This window comes from Tamandua tetradactyla, chromosome 13, assembly GCF_023851605.1.
Source record: "Tamandua tetradactyla isolate mTamTet1 chromosome 13, mTamTet1.pri, whole genome shotgun sequence".
NCBI lineage: Eukaryota > Metazoa > Chordata > Mammalia > Pilosa > Myrmecophagidae > Tamandua > Tamandua tetradactyla.
The window spans coordinates 34,992,217-35,010,928 of record NC_135339.1 but is presented as its reverse complement, the minus strand read 5'-3'; the positions used below and the strand labels follow the sequence as shown (position 1 = coordinate 35,010,928).

Below are 18,712 nucleotides of genomic sequence, written 5' to 3'. Positions count from 1 at the left end.
ATTACAGATCCAAGAAGTGCAGCGCACCCCAAAGAGATTAGACACAAATAGGCGTTCTCCAAGACACTTACTAGTTAGAATGTCAGAGGTCAAAGAGAAAGAGAGGATCTTGAAGGCAGTGAGAGAAAAACAATCCGTCACATACAAGGGAAACCCAATAAGACTATGTGTAGATTTCTCAGCAGAAACCATGGAAGCTAGAAGACAGTGGGATGATATATTTAAGTTACTAAAAGAGAAAAACTGCCAGCCAAGACTCCTATATTCAGCAAAATTGTCCTTCAAAAATGAGGGAGAAATTAAAACATTCTCAGACAAAAAGTCACTAAGAATTTGTGACCAAGAGACCAGCTCTGCAAGAAATACTAAAGGAAGCACTAGAGTCAGATACAAAAAGACAGAAGAGAGAGACATGGAGAAAAGTGTAGAAAGAAGGAAAGTCAGATATGATATATATAATACAAAAGGCAAAATGGTAGAGGAAAATATTATCCAAACAGTAATAACTCTAAATGTCAATGGACTGAATTCCCCAATTAAAAGACATAGACTGGCAGAATGGATTAAAAAACAGGATCCTTCTATATGCTGTCTACAGGAAACACATCCTAGACCCAAAGATAAATATAGGTTGAAAGTGAAAGGTTGGGAAAAGATATTTCATGCAAATAACAACCAGAAAAGAGCAGGAGTGGCTATACTAATATCCAACAAATTAGACTTCAAATGTAAAACAGTTAAAAGAGACAAAGAAGGACACTATATACTATTAAAAGGAACAATTAAGCAAGAAGACATAACAATCATAAATATTTACGCACCGAACCAGAATGCCCCAAAATACGTGAGGAATACACTGCAAACACTGAAGAGGGAAATAGACACATATACCATAATAGTTGGAGACTTCAATTCACCACTCTCATCAATGGACAGAACATCTACACAGAGGATCAATAAAGAAATAGAGAACCTGAATATTACTATAAATGAACTTGACTTAACAGACATTTATAGGACATTACATCCCACAACAGCAGGATACACCTTTTTTTCAAGTGCTCATGGATCATTCTCAAAGATAGACCATATGCTGGGTCACAAAGCAAGTCTTAACAAATTTAAAAATATTGAAATCATACACAACACTTTCTCGGATCACAAAGGAATGAAGTTGGAAATCAATAATAGGCGGAGTGCCAGAAAATTCATAAATACATGGAGGCTCAACAACACACTCTTAAACAACAAGTGGGTCAAAGAAGAAATTGCAAGAGAAATTAGTAAATACCTAGAGGCAAATGAAAATGAAGACACAACATATCAAAACTTATGGGACGCAGCAAAGGCAGTGCTAAGAGGGAAATTTATTGCCCTAAATGCCTTTATCAGAAAAGAAGAAAAGGCAAAAATGCAGGAATTAACTGTCCACTTGGAAGAACTGGAGAAAGAACAGCAAACTAATCCCAAAGCAAGCAAAAGGAAAGAAATAACAAAGATTAGAGCAGAAATAAATGAAATTGAAAACATGAAAACAACAGAGAAAATCAATAAGACCAGAAGTTGGTTCTATGAGAAAATCAACAAGATTGATAGGCCCTTAGCAAGATTGACAAAAAGAAGAAGAGAGAGGATGCAAATAAATACGATTAGAAATGAAAGAGGAGACATAACTACTGACCTCACAGAAATAAAGGAGGTAATAACAGGATACTATGAACAACTTTACGCTAATAAATACAACAATTTAGAAGAAATGGACAGGTTCCTGGAAAGACATGAACAACCAACTTTGACTCAAGAAGAAATAGACGACCTCAACAAACCAATCACAAGTAAAGAGAATGAATTAGTTATTCAAAAGCTCCCTAAAAAGAAAAGTCCAGGACCAGACGGCTTCACATGTGAATTCTATCAAACATTCCAGAAAGAATTAGTACCTACTCTCCTCAAACTCTTCAACATAATCGAAGTGGAGGGAAAACTACCTAATTCATTCTATGAAGCCAACATCACCCTCATACCAAAACCAGGCAAAGATATTACAAAAAAAGAAAACTACAGACCAATCTCTCTAATGAATACAGATGCAAAAATCCTCAATAAAATTCTAGCAAATCGTATCCAACAACACATTAAAAGAATTATACATCATGACCAAGTAGGATTCATCCCAGGTATGCAAGGATGGTTCAACATAAGAAAATCAATTAATGTAATACACCATATCAACAAATCAAAGCAGAAAAATCACATGATCATCTCAATTGATGCAGAGAAGGCATTTGACAAGATTCAACATCCTTTCCTGCTGAAAACACTTCAAAAGATAGGAATACAAGGGAACTTCCTTAAAATGATAGAGGGAATATATGAAAAACCCACAGCTAATATCATCCTCAATGGGGAAAAATTGAAAACTTTCTCCCTAAGATCAGGAACAAGACAAGGATGTCCACTATCACCACTATTATTCAACATTGTGTTGGAAGTTCTAGCCAGAGCAATTAGGCAAGAAAAAGAAATACAAGGCATCAAAATTGGAAAGGAAGAAGTAAAACTATCACTGTTTGCAGACGATATGATACTATATGTAGAAAACCCAGAAAAATCCACAACAAAATTACTAGAGCTAATAAATGAGTACAGCAAAGTAGCAGGCTACAAGATCAACATTAAAAAATCTGTAGCTTTTCTATACACTAGTAATGAACAAGCTGAGGCGGAAATCAAGAAACGAATCCCATTTACAATCGCAACTAAAAGAATAAAATACCTAGGAATAAATTTAACCAAAGAGACAAAAAACCTATATAAAGAAAACTACAAAAAACTGTTAAAAGAAATCACAGAAGACCTAAATAGATGGAAGGGCATACCGTGTTCATGGATTGGAAGACTAAATATAGTTAAGATGTCAATCCTACCTAAATTGATTTACAGATTCAATGCAATACCAATCAAAATCCCAACAACTTATTTTTCAGAAATAGAAAAACCAATAAGCAAATTTATCTGGAAGGGCAGGGTGCCCCGAATTGCTAAAAACATCTTGAGGAAAAAAAACGAAGCTGGAGGTCTCGCGCTGCCTGACTTTAAGGCATATTATGAAGCCACAGTGGTCAAAACAGCATGGTATTGGCATAAAGATAGATATATCGACCAATGGAATCGAATAGAGTGCTCAGATATAGACCCTCTCATCTATGGACATTTGATCTTTGATAAGGCAGTCAAGCCAACTCACCTGGGACAGAACAATCTCTTCAATAAATGGTGCCTAGAGAACTGGATATCCATATGCAAAAGAATGAAAGAAGACCCATATCTCACACCCTATACAAAAGTTAACTCAAAATGGATCAAAGATCTAAACATTAGGTCTAAGACCATAAAACAGTTAGAGGAAAATGTTGGGAGATATCTTATGGATCTTACAACTGGAGGTGGTTTTATGGACCTTAAACCTAAAGCAAGAACACTGAAGAAGGAAATAAATAAATGGGAGCTCCTCAAAATTAAACACTTTTGTGCATCAGAGAACTTCATCAACAAAGTAGAAAGACAGCCTACACAATGGGAGACAATATTTGGAAACGACATATCAGATAAAGGTCTAGTATCCAGAATTTATAAAGAGATTATTCAACTCAACAACAAAAAGACAGCCAACCCAATTACAAAATGGGAAAAAGACTTAAACAGACACCTACCAGAAGAAGAAATACGGATGGCCAAGAGGCACATGAAGAGATGCTCAATGTCCCTGGCCATTAGAGAAATGCAAATCAAAACCACAATGAGATATCATCTCACACCCACCAGAATGGCCATTATCAACAAAACAGAAAATGACAAGTTCTGGAGAGGATGCGGAGAAAGAGGCACACTTATCCACTGTTGGTGGGAATGTCAAAGGGTGCAACCACTGTGGAAGGCAGTTTGGCGGTTCCTCAAAAAGCTGAATATAGAATTGCCATACGACCCAGCAATACCATTGCTAGGTATCTACTCAAAGGACTTAAGGGCAAAGACACAAACGGACATTTGCACACCAATGTTTATAGCAGCGTTATTTACAATTGCAAAGAGGTGGAAACAGCCAAAATCTCCATCAACAGAAGAGTGGCTAAACAAACTGTGGTATATACATACGATGGAATATTATGCAGCTTTAAGACAAGATAAACTTATGAACCATGTAATAACATGGATGGACCTAGAGAATATTATGCTGAGTGAATCCAGCCAAAAACTAAAGGACAAATACTGTATGGTCCCACTGATGTGAACGGACATTCGAGAATAAACTTGAAATATGTCACTGGTAACAGAGTTCAGCAGGAGTTAGAAACAGGGTAAGACAACGGGTAATTGAAGCTGAAGGGATACAGACAGTGTAACAGGACTAGATACAAAAACTCAAAAATGGACAGCACAATAATACCTAATTGTAAAGTAATCATGTTAAAATACTGAATGAAGCTGCATCTGAGCTATAGGGTTTTTTTTGTTTTTGTTTGCTTGTTGGTTTGTTTGTTGTTGTTGTTTTTGACTATTACTACTACTTTTATTTCTTTTCTTTATATTAACATTTTATATCTTTTTCTGTTGTGTTGCTAGTTCCTCTAAACCGATGCAAATGTACTAAGAAACAATGATCATGCATCTATGTGATGATGTTAAGAATTACTGAGTGCATATGTAGAATGGTATGATTTCTAAATGTTGTGTTAATTTCTTTTTTTTTTTCTTTCCGTTAATAAAAAATAAAAAAAAAAATGATATTGATAGAAGGACAGAGGGATAGATAAAGCAAATATAGCAAGTTAATCATAGACTCTAGGTTGAGGGTAACTGGGGCTTCACTGAACAGTTCTTTCAACTGTTTCATATGTTGGAAATTTTTCATAGTAATTTTTGTATGTTAGAAAACTGCAAAGAAATCTTGACTTGCTTAGGTTCAGGCAACTGTCAGTAACAATAATGGTACTATAGCTATGAAACTATTTTACATAATCATTGTATAAAACAAATAAATATATTACTGTTATTAGAAATTAAGATATTCTGCGTAAGATAAAAGGAATACAAATATAAGTAATTTAAGAAAAAAAAACTATAAAATATCAAACCATGATTTTTTAATAGACTTTCCTAACTATGTCTACTGAAAAGGCTTAGAAGCAGTGCTACCCCAGTAACAACAAGCACACCTAGTGCCCCTATCTTGGTTTAAAATACCATTCACCATTAGCGGGAACCAGGACTTCTTAGAAAATGACTGACTCTAGGTTTGGGGCAGAGAAAGTACATGGTAAATCTGGGTTGTCTTTCTGTGACAGAAAGCAAGGAAACTCTTAAAGACAAATAGAAGCATGTCAAAAGTACAAAGAAGCCAATATGAAGAAACTGCCACTGAACAAATATGGGAAAACTTGACTATCAAAAAAGATTAATGACTATAAAATGACAGTACACTGAATAAATATAAATCCAGGGATGCATGGGAAGAGAAAGGAGAATGCCCCTCTTTACAGAAGAATATCAACGAATAAAAATAGAAGTAGATTATCACTTTTTTGCAACCCCTATTATAACAGATGAAGATAAAGGATCATAAATAGATGATAAAAATCATTAAATAAAAGGTTATTGGATATAACAGAATATTCACCCAGTCCTAATTAGCACCCCAAAGAGTACATATGACTCAAAGTGAAAACCATTCTTTCACAAAGGAGAAAGCTGGCAATTGCTACCTAAACCAATGGATCAAGACTCAGTGTTGAGGGTTGAAGCATGTACTCCACAAGACACGTTCATGTCTTAATCCTGTTCCTGTAGGTGTGAACCCATTTGTAAATATGAACTTTGAAGATGATAGTTAGTGTGTAGACTCATTTCTGAATTGGATCTTCAAAGACTGACCAGGGTAGACCTTAGGCCATATGACTAGAGTCCTTATAAACAACGGAAATCTGGACACAATTGGTAAGAAACCAGAAGAGAAGACAGAAATCAGCAGAGATGAGAAGAGCAGAAACAAAGAAAGAGAGGTCATCATGTGACAGAGGATTGGCAAATGCTGCAGACTATGGAGGAAAGCATGCCCTGTCATTACTTTGATACTGGACTTCTAGTTTCCAAAAATATAAGACAATAAATTTCTTTTCTTTAAACCATGGTATGGAATCCATGGTATGGAATTTGTCATTGTTTATTTGTTAAAGCTGCTGTAATGCAATATACCAGAAATGAATTGGCTTTTACAAAGCAGGTTTATTAAGTTACAAGTTACAGTTCTAAGCCATGGAAACATCCAAATTAGGGCATCAATAAGAGGATACCCTCACTGAAGAAGGGTTGATGGCGTCTGGGTTTCTCTGTGACATGGAAAGGAATATGGTGAAATCTGCTGGCCCTTCTCTCCTGGGTTGGTTTCAAAATCGGCTCTCAACTCCTGTGGGTTCTTCTTGCTTCTGCTGGGGCACTTTCTTTCTTCAAGTGTCTGTGTTTTTCTCCAAAATTTCTCTCTCTTAAAGGACTCCAGTAAGTAGATTAAGACCCAATTTGAATGGGTAGGGTCATCTCTCCATGGAAATAACTAATTGGTCCCATCCAACAACAGGTCTGCCCCTCCACAAGACTGGACTAAAAGAACATGGCTTTTTATAACAGCTTCAAACCAGCACAGTCATGGTAATCTTAGCAAACTAAGACAAAGAGTATCACTTGGAGTGGTAAAACCAGGTATCACCATCACACAGGGAGAATATACAGTACCCAACATCCCATAGAAATATACTTGCTAAACTTGATCAAGCCTCTAAGACCCAACTTCCAATAACAGCAAAAACGGAATATGGCAAGAGGTTCAATAATACCAAATGGAAACAACTGGAGAAATGCAGAAAGTAAGATATTTTTTGAAGGATATTTTTTAAGATTTAGACTCTTTAAAAAAGCATTAACGGTAAGGAGTTTTTGGAAAAAGGCAAAGCAGTTAAAGCAGATTAAAGAGACAACCAAATGCACTGCAGTATTCAACTCAACTAAAACATATATGATAATCATATTTTGGTTATATAATAAAAAAGTTCTTATTTTTAAAAGTGCCATTTTTAATAAATGCCATGTTGTCTGCAACTTACTCTCAAATGGTTCAACAATACTTAAGCAGTTTAACACATAATCAATCACCAACAATCTCAGAAAGGATATGTGGTTAAAAAAAAAAAAAAGGAAAAACTGATAAGACTAGATCACTGATTTCTCAACTCAGGTTCCTCATCTAAACCACAGAGTGACAATTTTCTTAATTCGCCCAAGGATGATACAAAACCAACACTAGTCTAAACATACAGAAGTTATCTTCTACAATTGATATTTTAGGTCATTAAGACTTAATTCTTTCTTAGAACCCCAGTTTAAAAAGGTTGTAAAATGAACCATGATTACTTCAATATTTTTATCAGATTGAGATATGAGTGATAGCTGTTTATAGAATGGTTGTTTCTGTAGAGAGTATACCTGAGCAAAGACCTATAGAAAAGCCATAAAAAACCTCGTGCACTAGATTTGGTTTCCTCATTTCTCTACTAAGAATGCACTTGATAATCAGATCACTTCTATATCTGTGCCCGACTATTCTTAAATATCTTCCCTAAAAATTGGTTATTTCAGGGTGGGCCACGGTGGCTCAGCAGGCAAGAATGCTTGCCTGCCATGCCCGAGGACCCGGGTTCGATTCCCAGCGCCTGCCCATGTAAAAAAAAAAAAATTGGTTATTTCAATTAATTTTTTCTCACCATTCCACTGCCAGACAAACTCCCCAAGACACTCATTTTATCATACTTCTTTCTTGCTTAAAATAAAATAAGTGATAACTGATAGGCAGATAAACAAACAAGTAAATGTAAAGACTGCTCACTGCTATAGCTTGTGGGATAGCAGAAAGCACATGGGCTGAATAAGGTATAAATTTCTTTATTAAAAGCTAGGAATCTGTGACTTATAAACATTAGAAAACTTTCAAAGGCACAGTAGCTGAGTGGTCGGGGTTTGAACCCAGAAGACTTAAAACCCATGTCTCTGTTAACTGCTTCGATTTTTTTTTAACAGAAATCCCTTTTTCCGACCTATTTTTTTTTACCTTGTTTCCAAGAATTTAACAAAGATGCACTGTGACCACCCCCAAAGCTACTCAAATCTAAAGGTTTTCGCTAGTGTGAGAGATTTAAGACTGGTCACCAATGGGTGATACTAGTCCACTTAGATTAGATTAAAAAGGAAACCAAAATCTAAGCACTAAATTGTGCCAATTCCAAGTTCCAAGTAAGACTTGACACTGTAAATAGGATAAGATGTGAATTTTATACACAAACCCTAGACCTTATCCAAAAGGGCAGCACAAGGGGATAGAGAAAACACAGTATCAGAAGTCACCTAACAAACCCTAACTCTATTTGCCTCTGTCATTAGCTATTAACATGTTGTTGAGTAAGTAACTTTGCCTCTCTGGGAGGTATCCTATATATTAACATCTATATAGGATATGCAAGCAGAATATTAAGTTCCCTTCTATTTATAAGGTTTCATATCTTCATAAATTTTGCTGCCCAATCATTTCCATTTCTATACCTAAGTTTCTATTATTCTCAGCTAATACCTCTTTACTAGTGCAACATCTCTACAATCAGTTTTTTCTTTAATCTACTTTTCTATATACTCAATAATCAGTCTTGGACCTTTCTTCTTAAAATATTCCTTCAGTCCCTGCTTTCATTTTACTATCTGGAAGTACTGAACACAACAAAAAAATGTCCAGAGAAAAATGCTGCTTTTAATAGTAAGCTCACTCTGAGCTCTACTCTCAAAATATTTATGCTCTAAACTACTATTCACTATATTTATTTGTAAGAGTTGGTGATCTGACATTTGAACGTAAAGTTAAATTATATCATGTTTTTAATTCAAATATTTAAGTACATTAAAAGCCATAGGTAAACTATGCTACTAACCATACTCCAGTTTGATTTGCAATCCGTTCTTCTAATTTTTGTAGCTCTGATGTATACGCCATTATTCGAGCATTGCACACCATGAGATTTTTAACTGCATGCAAAATCTGATCTTTTTGAGTGCTCAGAGAAAGGATTTTCCATATTCCTTCTCGCATTCGAATTTCTAAGTTAATTTTTTCTTGAAAGCTGCAGTTCTAAAACAAGAGAAAACATTTTAACAGGCAGAAAAAATCCAAAATTATAACATATCCTTTTTTCCCCTAAGAGATGGAAAATTTACTTGATATCATTAAAATCACATACCATATCGGGAAAACAACAAAGTTGTAATATATGGTGGTATTAAAAATAGACCTATTTAAAAGTGTTCTTTGCAAAATGTTTATTCATTACCTTGTAAGAAAATCTTTAAAATCTACTGGATAAACAGAACAAAAACAAAGATGAGAAATAGTACATATTCTTACCATAACTAATTTCAACAATATAGCACATGTAGACATTCAATAAGATATATTATAGGATGGCAAAATGTCGCTGCTGATATTATTAAATTAATCAAAGAAAAACTTTCTGAATGAGCAGATGCTGAGTAAAGGAACCAAGACTCAGCAGCAGGGAGGGGACAGGTTGTTTGTCATAGTAAGCAGTGTAAATACAATCTCAGAATCGGCAGAGTGAAAGCTCTGTGCCTAGAAAATGTCAGAAGCCTTGGGTTCTGAATACAGTTATTTTAATTTTAAGAGTCACTGTGAAACTACTAGAACATTTAAGTTCTGAAAGTGTCTGATTCCATACAATAGTCCTATAATGGCCTGATTCTATATATAAGTTTTACATGGAACAAATTTTAAAAACTAAATATACTGTCCTGTAATAAATCAGTTTAGAAAATTATAAATCAAGGATACTCTTCATTATACTACAAACATGTAAAAACGCTGCCAGTATACCTATCTCTAAAAGTAAAGTGACCATCTTGGGCTTCTGGAGGAAAATCAGACATTATAATTTACTTAACAGGACCAAAAAAAGCAAAAATTTTAAAACGTGAACAGAAATGTGAACAAGAGTTCCAGATATTAAAAGGACAATCTTTTCAAAAAGGAAAGCTGAAATTAGAAGTTATATTCCATGAAGATTAATAACCAAAAAAGAGAGAAATTAATGATTTAACTTGATGATCCAAATCAATCAACTGTACTGTTCCACTTGCAGAAAACAGATTTGTTTAATTACTTTCTGTAATTATATCATATAATTACCACATAAAAACCTTCTCTTGTACTCTTATAGTTCAAAACTGATATACTATATAAATGTAGTCATTCACTGGCTTTCCTTTATACATGATTAAATTTCAACAACTTCATTTCATCTTTTTATGTCTATCAGCTCCCAAAGAAAATTCTCTTTAATGTAATTAGCAATTAATTGTAAGAATTATCTATGTGACCCATACGTCTATAGAAATAAACTCTGGCAGGTTGGTTATCAATGGAGAGTGCACATAGGGAGCAACCTGAAGCTTTACCCCACAACTCAAATATAAACAAATATCATCTGCTACTACTAAATTCAATTTTGCTTTTTAAATGCTGCAATGAGGTAGCCCGTTGAACTCGCACAGTAGTTCTCAAAGCTGACTGCACAACAGAATCACCTGGAGCAGAGAGGGCACCTTATTAAGGTACTATACCTACTACATACCCCAATCCAATTAGGATCTCTTGAGGTGGGGGCTGGGTTTTTAGGTTTTGTTTGTTTTTAGTTCCCATGGTGATTCAACTTGCAGCCAGGGTAGAGAACCACTGCTGGACTATTTTAAATTCCATAGCAATCCTGAAAGCTGCAACAACCCAAAGGAACCAGCAGGCGGCTACAGCTACCTTGAAGAATCAGGTTCAGCTTCTAGGGTTTCTAGCCCTATAAATGAAGATTATATCTTCTCCAACACTTATTTATGAAGACAGCATAGAATTATACAGGCTTGGGAATAATGGAGAAAGCAAATGTAAAGTCAATGTTTTTAAAAAATTCTTAATTGTATCATTACATATTAAGGAAATGAGGTATATTTAGCAAATATAAGCATCCTATCCTTTAAGGTAGGGGTCAAACTATGCCCTGCCTGCTACCTGTTTTTTTTTTTATTAATTAACAGAAAAAAAGAAATTAACCCAACATTTAGAAATCATACCATTCTACATATGCAATCAGTAATTCTTAACATCATCACATAGATGCATGATCATCGTTTCTTAGTACATTTGCATCAGTTTAGAAGAACTAGCAACACAACCGAAAAAGATATAGAATGCTAATATAGAGAAAAAAATAAAAGTAATAATAGTAAAAACAAAACAAAACAAAACAAAAACCTATAGCTCGGATGCAGTTTCATTCAGTGTTTTAACATAATGCTACCTGTTTTTGTAAATAAAGTTGTACTGGAACACAGTCATGTCCATTTGCATTGTCCATGGCTGTTTTCATGATACAATGGCAGAAGTAATTTCAACAGAAACTGTATGGCTTGCAAAAGTAAAAATATTTCAGTTAACTATGACCCTAGCTCTCCTGAGATGGGTCTCAGGCTAATAGGTAAAATGGACATGGGAGGGCTGACACAGTGAGATAAATTGGTAAGGGTACATATAGTCTTGGATGTATTCAGAGTAAAAAATAAAAGGGCTGTGGGTTTCATGACCTTAAACTATTGTTTTCTCCATGCAACTTCTTTAAGCATACATATTTACTTCACATGCAGAAAAATCCTCATGGTCAATCCATATCAGCTCTATTCAAGAAAGGTTTTATGGAGCAAAAGGACTTGCCTTTAGTTAATAAGGGAGCAAAATGTTTCTTGGTTGGGAGATGATGTCCAGTGCTACCCAGAGAGAACAATAATGTCATGAGGTACCCACGGAGCATTCAATGAAGATATTTACTGACTGTGAAGGAGTCAGGGAGCCAAAATCATTACTGCTGCTGCCTCAGCCATATGGCCTGGCCAGGTAAAGTCAAGAATGATTGAGATCAATGTCAAATGCAAGTTTCCTAGCACTCATCCCTCTTAGAAGTATATGAACTCAAGTCTCCAGGAACAGCAGAGAATAGGGGAAGTGGACCCACTTGCTATTTTTTCCTCTTCAATTTTCTGAAGGCCTTACTAGCAAGCAGTGGGAACAACTGATTCAATATAATATGCTGAGCCCTTGATCTTGGGATTCGACCCTTTGAAACTTATTCCTACAAAGGAGAAGCTAAGCCTACTTATCATTATGCCTAAGAGTCACGCCCAGAGAACCTGTTGCTCAGATGTGGCCTCTTTATTTAAGCCAACTTGGCAGGTGAACTCATTGCCCTTCCCCCTACATGGGACATGACTCCCAGAGGTGAAAATCTCCCTGCCAACATGGGACAGGGCTCCCAGGATGAGCCAGGACCAGGAATCATCATGAGATTGAGGAAACACGACTGGGGAAGCCTTCCTGATGAAAAGGAAGAAGAGAGAAATCAGACAAAATAGAGTTTCAGTGGCTGAGAGCGTTTAAGCAGAGTGGAGAGGTTACCCTGGATGTTATTCTTATGCATTATACAGACAACCCTTTTTAGTTTATGGTGCATTGGAGTGGCTAGAGAGAAGTTCCTGAAACTGTTGAATTGTGTACCGGTAGCCTTGATTCTAGAACACAATTATAAAACTATACAGCTTTTACAATGTGACCATGTGGTTGTGAAAACCTTGTGTCTGATACTCCTTTTATGCAGGGTATGGACAGATGAGTAAAAAAAAATAAGGGAAAAATAAGCAGATAATGGGGGGATATGGGGTAAAAAAATTAGGCAGATTGAAATACTAGTGCTCAATGAGAGGGCGGGATAAAGGGAATAGGATGTATGAGTTTTTTCTTTTTCTTTCTTATTTGTGGAGCGATGCAAATGTTCCAAAATGATCACAGAGATGAATACACAATTATGTGATGATATTGTGAGCCACTGATTGTATACTATGGATGGACTGTATGTGTGTGAAGATTTCTCAAAAATATTTTTTAAAAAGATTACAGGAAAGAATATATAGCATGATCTCACTTTTCTAAAAAATTATGTATTTTGAGAATTGTTTATGTTCAGAAAAAAGGCTTGATATTGTTAATAGTGGTCATTCTGGGGAACAGTCTTAGAGAGAGAACTCTTAAATTCATATGCTTCTCTCTATATATATTTTTTGCAATGAGATACAATACTGCTTCTGGAATTGTAACTATAGTAAGACTTCAAATGCTTAAACACTGTAAAAAGAAAAAAGGGAGGGTGGGTTGGGGTGGGATGCGTCAGTGACTGCCCTAACTGCTCAGATACTTGGAAAAGAGGATAATAACAAGCATCAACCTGAATAATAATAATCAATCACAACCTGAAACCTGAGTGCTAGGTGTCGTGCTAAGTGATTTACAGAGCTTCTCAAATCCCAACAACTTTCTGAAATAGGCATTACACCCATTTATAGCTGAGGGAACTGATACTTAGAAAATATAGGTAACATATTCAAGGTCACATAACAAGTAGAGTTTGATTTGACTTTAATCTGACTCCAAAGCTATTTATGTTCTGAGGAGTCATAGATGATTCCAAGGTTTGAGTGAAGAGGTCTGAGTGTGTGAAATCACAAAATCTTTGGTCTTATCCCAATTAGATGGTAGTTTCATTAATAACAAGGGATATACACTAAATAAAAACAGTGTTAATCAAGTATAAAATTCTCTTACTGATCCCTCAGTATTCCTATTAGGTTGAAACCTATTACAATTGCAATTCTTCCTTAAGATGTAAACATAAGAAAGAATCCTATAACTTAATTATTTGGGTTTCATACTTCCTAAGAAATCACTAAATATTGTACCTTCCCACATGTACACAATCTAGCTCTTATATATATTTAACATTTAAACATCTATTTCCATGCAGCTAAACTTTTTCATGACTTTAAACTCGTGCCTCTTTTGTATCTTCCCTCAATATTACTGCTGCACACAGCTCAGTTTTAAATATATATATCTTTAAAAAAATACATTTAAATGACATACCAACATCATTAGGATATTTGCAAGATTCTCAAGAGATGTTCTCTAGGAATCAAGATTTTAACAATCAGGAGAGCCAAAGAATGTGACATGATAAGACAGAAAATAACAACATCAAAATCTTTAAAATGTTTGAAAATGTTGGCATGAAACAGCATCCATTACTGATAAAAGTACTGGACTTTTTTGCATAATGATCCTTAACGGTTGTTTTGGTTTTCACAGTATCATCAAAGACTTCCTAACAACTTCTTATCTGCTGAGGAAATTCCCGATTTCTAAACTAAGATATTAGATTCAACCATATGAAACTGCTAAATTTTACAAAACCAGCAATTTCCTAGTTTAACCCACTTCAGAAGCACGTTAAAAAAAAAGTGTTGAATATAGAAGTGATGATTCAGCTTAAAGACATCTCTGCTTTCCTTTAAAACCCTAATGCTGTAACCAAGAGTTCAATGTCAACAAATTATTAGTTACTGAATTATACAGATGCTTTTTTTCTTTCTAGTACATCACAGAATTCCCAAAAGTAAATACCTGAAACTACCAAAATTCACTGAACTGTATCCCAGATGCCTTGATCTTTGATGATGATGCTTTATTATGTAACTATATAATCTTTACCTCATAATTGTTAAGTCTTTTGATAACTTGGGACTGCCCCACTTGTACCCTCTTAAATCTTATTTTACAACTCTGAAGTCTTGTGATCATGTAGACAGCCCCTTAATGGTTGTTAGTGAAGGTATCTAAGTCAGCTCAGGACTAGCCCACCTCAATGCCTGGGCTATCTTACTAGACAAAGCTACTTCTAACAAGAATTGGCCCACCTGACATGTGCAGTAGTAGCTTAAACCTTAACCTACACGGTGACCCATACTACATTATAATACTAAAAATCATGCCCATCATCTTGTTAAGGCTACCATTTTCTTACATATGTTCTGTGACTAACATGTAATCAATATGTGCAGATGCATATTTCTAACATCATCATTTCAAGTCATTAGACTTGTTATTCTAAACGTGACTATCTTTGATACTTCTCTCAGAGTTACAGAGCACTTCTAGGGAGACAGAGCTTCCTGTTCTCCTTGCTTTGTGCTTTGCAGTAAAAACTCTGTGAAATGCCAATATCACAGATTGGTTGGTATGCACACTGGGCAGTAAGCCTGGCCCAGCAACAAGCTAGCAGTTCTGGTGATTCTAGAGAGTAAAACTGCTCAAAGGATTAGAGCCCTGGCTGAACAGGTTAGTAGGTAATCTAGTCTACATGGCCACCTAGACTTGTTAGTCTAGAGGTTCAGCAACCAGGTTTGTCCTGCCCTGCTAGCACCCTAGTGCTCATGGGCATTTTGAAGTTTCAAAGGGAAAAACAGTTTCAGGTCCAGACATCTGATGGGTGGTAGGACATCAAGCAAAAGTAGATCAGGAAAAAATGAAAAAGTTTGAGTTCCTGGACCAGTTAGGGCCATGATTCCTGATTCCAGATGCTCTCTCTTCCTTGCAGTAACCACTATACTTTCCTGATTTTCTGTGGGTTTTTCTGTATGGGATTCAAGTCCCTGCTCTAAGACTGTACATATATATATATAGTACTCCTGGAGTCTGAGAGATCGGGATGCTCTTTGAACTCCTCCTTTCTTCCCCGTGTCCTGGCTTAACCTACCTCCCCTTCTATAAAATAGGATTTCCAAATTATAATGAAGACTCAGTGGGTTTAGCAAATAATTAAATCTTGTCATTCAGACTTTTGAGTTTGGAAACACAGACCTTTGCCAATTCATTTTCAAGATTACTGGTGAAGGTCATGTAGAAATCTGGAGAGACAAAACTACTTGGGTAAAAAAGAAAAGAAGAAAAAACTGAGAAAAAGAAATCCTTCCAAGCTAAAACAGCAGGTAAATAAGTCAAAAAACAACCATATAGGCACCAGGTTCATAGTGTTAGTATTGGTAGTATTTATAGCCTTCAGACTGGGATCATTGAATAAAATCCAAATGTCAAATTTCAAAAGCTCCACTAGATAAAAGGAAAGTGTCCTTGAAAGCTATGGAAAGGCTTTTTCTGGATTATACTTGAGACTAATTAAACAATTGTAGTATATTTTCCAGAGCTTGATAGTCAGTATGCTTTTGAAGTTATTCATAACGTTAAGATATATAGAAATAAAGAGACTTTTAACCTCAAATAGAGAAAAAGTTTTTAAAAAATTTCTTGCATTAAGAAAGTACTGAATACTATACTGTTACCAAAGATTTTAACTATAATTAAAATTCCTGGTCATTCTTAAGCAAATACAGAAGAAAGCACTGGCAGATACAGCAGCAAAAATTGCAACAATAGTCCTATTTGTTTCTATAATAACTTTTGAATTAAACAACTCTATTGAAAAGAAAAGAGAAATATGCTAATTGTTTTTCTAGGCCTGCAATCAAATCATAGCTTCACACCAGCTCTCCATACTTGCCTCCAGAAAGCCGTTTTGGAAACTCACTGAAATAGAATAAAATGGCAAATTGAAGAAAGCAGTACTTCTGGAAACCATCTCCTGAAAATAACTATGTCCTCTAAACTGTTATTATCAAGAGAAATACAAACATACAATTTTATTCTACTCTGGTATGTTCTCCCTAGATTTATACAAGTTTACTGATAAACTAGCATTATATCTATTAAATCCTTAAGATGATGAAAAATGTTAAGTTTGTGTTTGACAAAATTAGATTATTATTTTGGCAAACTTTAAGAATATTATGTTTTGTAGGATGTTTAAAGATAGTTTCAAAGATCTCTTTTGGTAACTTAAGATATGCAGGTATGTAAAGTATGCAGGGTGTGCTTTGTTAAACAAAAGGGATGTAGTTTTGTCTTATAGCAAAATAAGTGGTTTTTCCAGAATAAGAAGCAGGAATGTGCAGGACAATATCTAGGTGGACAGAAGAGGTTACAAAAGGTTTATAGAAATGACTTTTATTTGTCGTGGGTGATGCTAAGATTTTATTTAAAAGCCTTTATATCAAAGTGTATTCACATAAAACTAAAATAATGAAATTTTCTTAAATTATTAGCCTGTTCTTAATGAAAGGTTATGAAAAGTGTTTGTTGACTATCTGAATAGTCTGTCTAGAAGACAAAGATTCTGTCATATCAGAATATTCTCATTGATGTGTATGTTAACCTTATCCTTTATTATTTTAGAAGATAAGTTCCTTCAGCTTAAAGAACTTTATTTTCGCCATCAAGTTAACTCCGATTTTATTCTTTATTGTCACTTTAACTAAAGGGCCAAATATTGTTTCACAGTGATCCATTTTCCTGTTTAACATAATGTTCAAATCTGACAACTTTTGACATCTGCCTTCCTAAAACCAACAAGCCTCCCATTTTCCTTGCTTTGTGCTTTTCAATAACAGCGCTGTCTTTGAAATCCAGGTGTCAGAGATAGGCTGTTATGTGCCTCTGGCAGTAAGCCAGGCCCAGCAACAATGTTATGGTTAAAAGTGGAAAACGCAATAATGACACATTTTAATAACGGATTTTGCCCAATAATACGAGTCTGTGTTAAAATAAAGGCTCCTATCACATATCTGACATGGCTAAAATGACCCATTTGACATGGTTAAAAAGGAAGCATCAAACTTCTAATTCAAAATGTACTCCCCCTTTCCCTTCCAATTATTTGTAAAATAATCCACTATTAAACTTGCAACTACCTTAAGTTCCAAGGCTGTGGCCTACCTTTCCACCCCGCCCCCTACCAGTTAAGTTGCGTGCAGACGTTGCTCCAATAACTGAGCTTTCCATTAAATCCAGTAATAAACAAACTTATCCTCCACTGGCGTCAGGTGAGCTGCTTGGAAATTCTGGGGCTCCCATTTCCCCTGCGTCACCTACAAATGCAAAAGGACAAGCGTCCAAGCTCTCGGGAGGGGAACGAGCAGGTGCGCCCGGAAACACGCGGCGGACTCCAGCCGTCGCGTCCCGATTCCCGGCCTCAGTTTCCTCCATAAGAACTCAGGGAGGAGGGGGGTGGGGAATGAAGATTTCCAAGCTCCTTCAGAGCCGCAAGTCTCCGAGGCCCACTCTTTGTTTCTACCCGAATCCGAGACGGGGAATGGCGGGGACGGCTTTCCCGACTACGGGACAAAGAGAGGGCGAGAGGAGTTGAAGCCGGCTATCTCGGCTGGCGGCCGGGACCCCTCCTCTCACCATTTACCTGTTGGGCGGGAAGTCCCTCCAGGCCCAGCTCGGGACCGCTCAGAGTCGGCTCTTCCATCTCCAGCACAGACAGCTGGGGCCACCACCGCTTCTCCGAGGGAAAGATTTGAAAAGCCCGCCTCGGTGGGAGGCAGCGGACGACGCCAACCGCCCGCTGTAAGTAGGATCTGCGCCGGACGGGAGGGGCTCGGGGAGGCAGAGCCGGCGCGCGCCTGCGCAGTGGGTGCCCCGCCGCTCCCGCCGCCGGAAGTCTCCGGGGACTGGACTTCTGAGTACCCGCCCGCGGGGACAAAAGGGAGCGGCCGGGAGATTTAAAGCACGGATTGGGATGTGGGCGGGCCTGGGACAGAAGTGGGCGAGGCCGCGGGGAAA

The 18,712-nt window shown here is 36.4% G+C and overlaps 1 protein-coding gene across 4 annotated transcripts in view; it reads right to left on the bottom strand.

Annotated features, from left to right (window-relative positions):
* RTKN2 (rhotekin 2) overlaps positions 1-18,614 on the bottom strand; it is an 87,520-nt gene extending 68,906 nt beyond the window's left edge. For 2 of the 4 annotated variants that reach the window (XM_077125203.1, XM_077125202.1), the window contains exons 1-2: positions 18,339-18,613; positions 9,024-9,220 (exon numbers count right to left, since the gene is read on the bottom strand). In XM_077125203.1, the coding sequence (XP_076981318.1) occupies positions 9,024-9,220; positions 18,339-18,398 (257 nt within the window). In that variant the 5' untranslated portion in view covers positions 18,399-18,613. Of the gene's footprint in view, positions 1-9,023; positions 9,221-17,860; positions 18,013-18,338 lie in introns of those variants that run through there. The other 2 variants (XM_077125201.1, XM_077125204.1) reach the window with 2 other exon arrangements.
* Between the last annotated feature and the right edge of the window lie 98 nt (positions 18,615-18,712).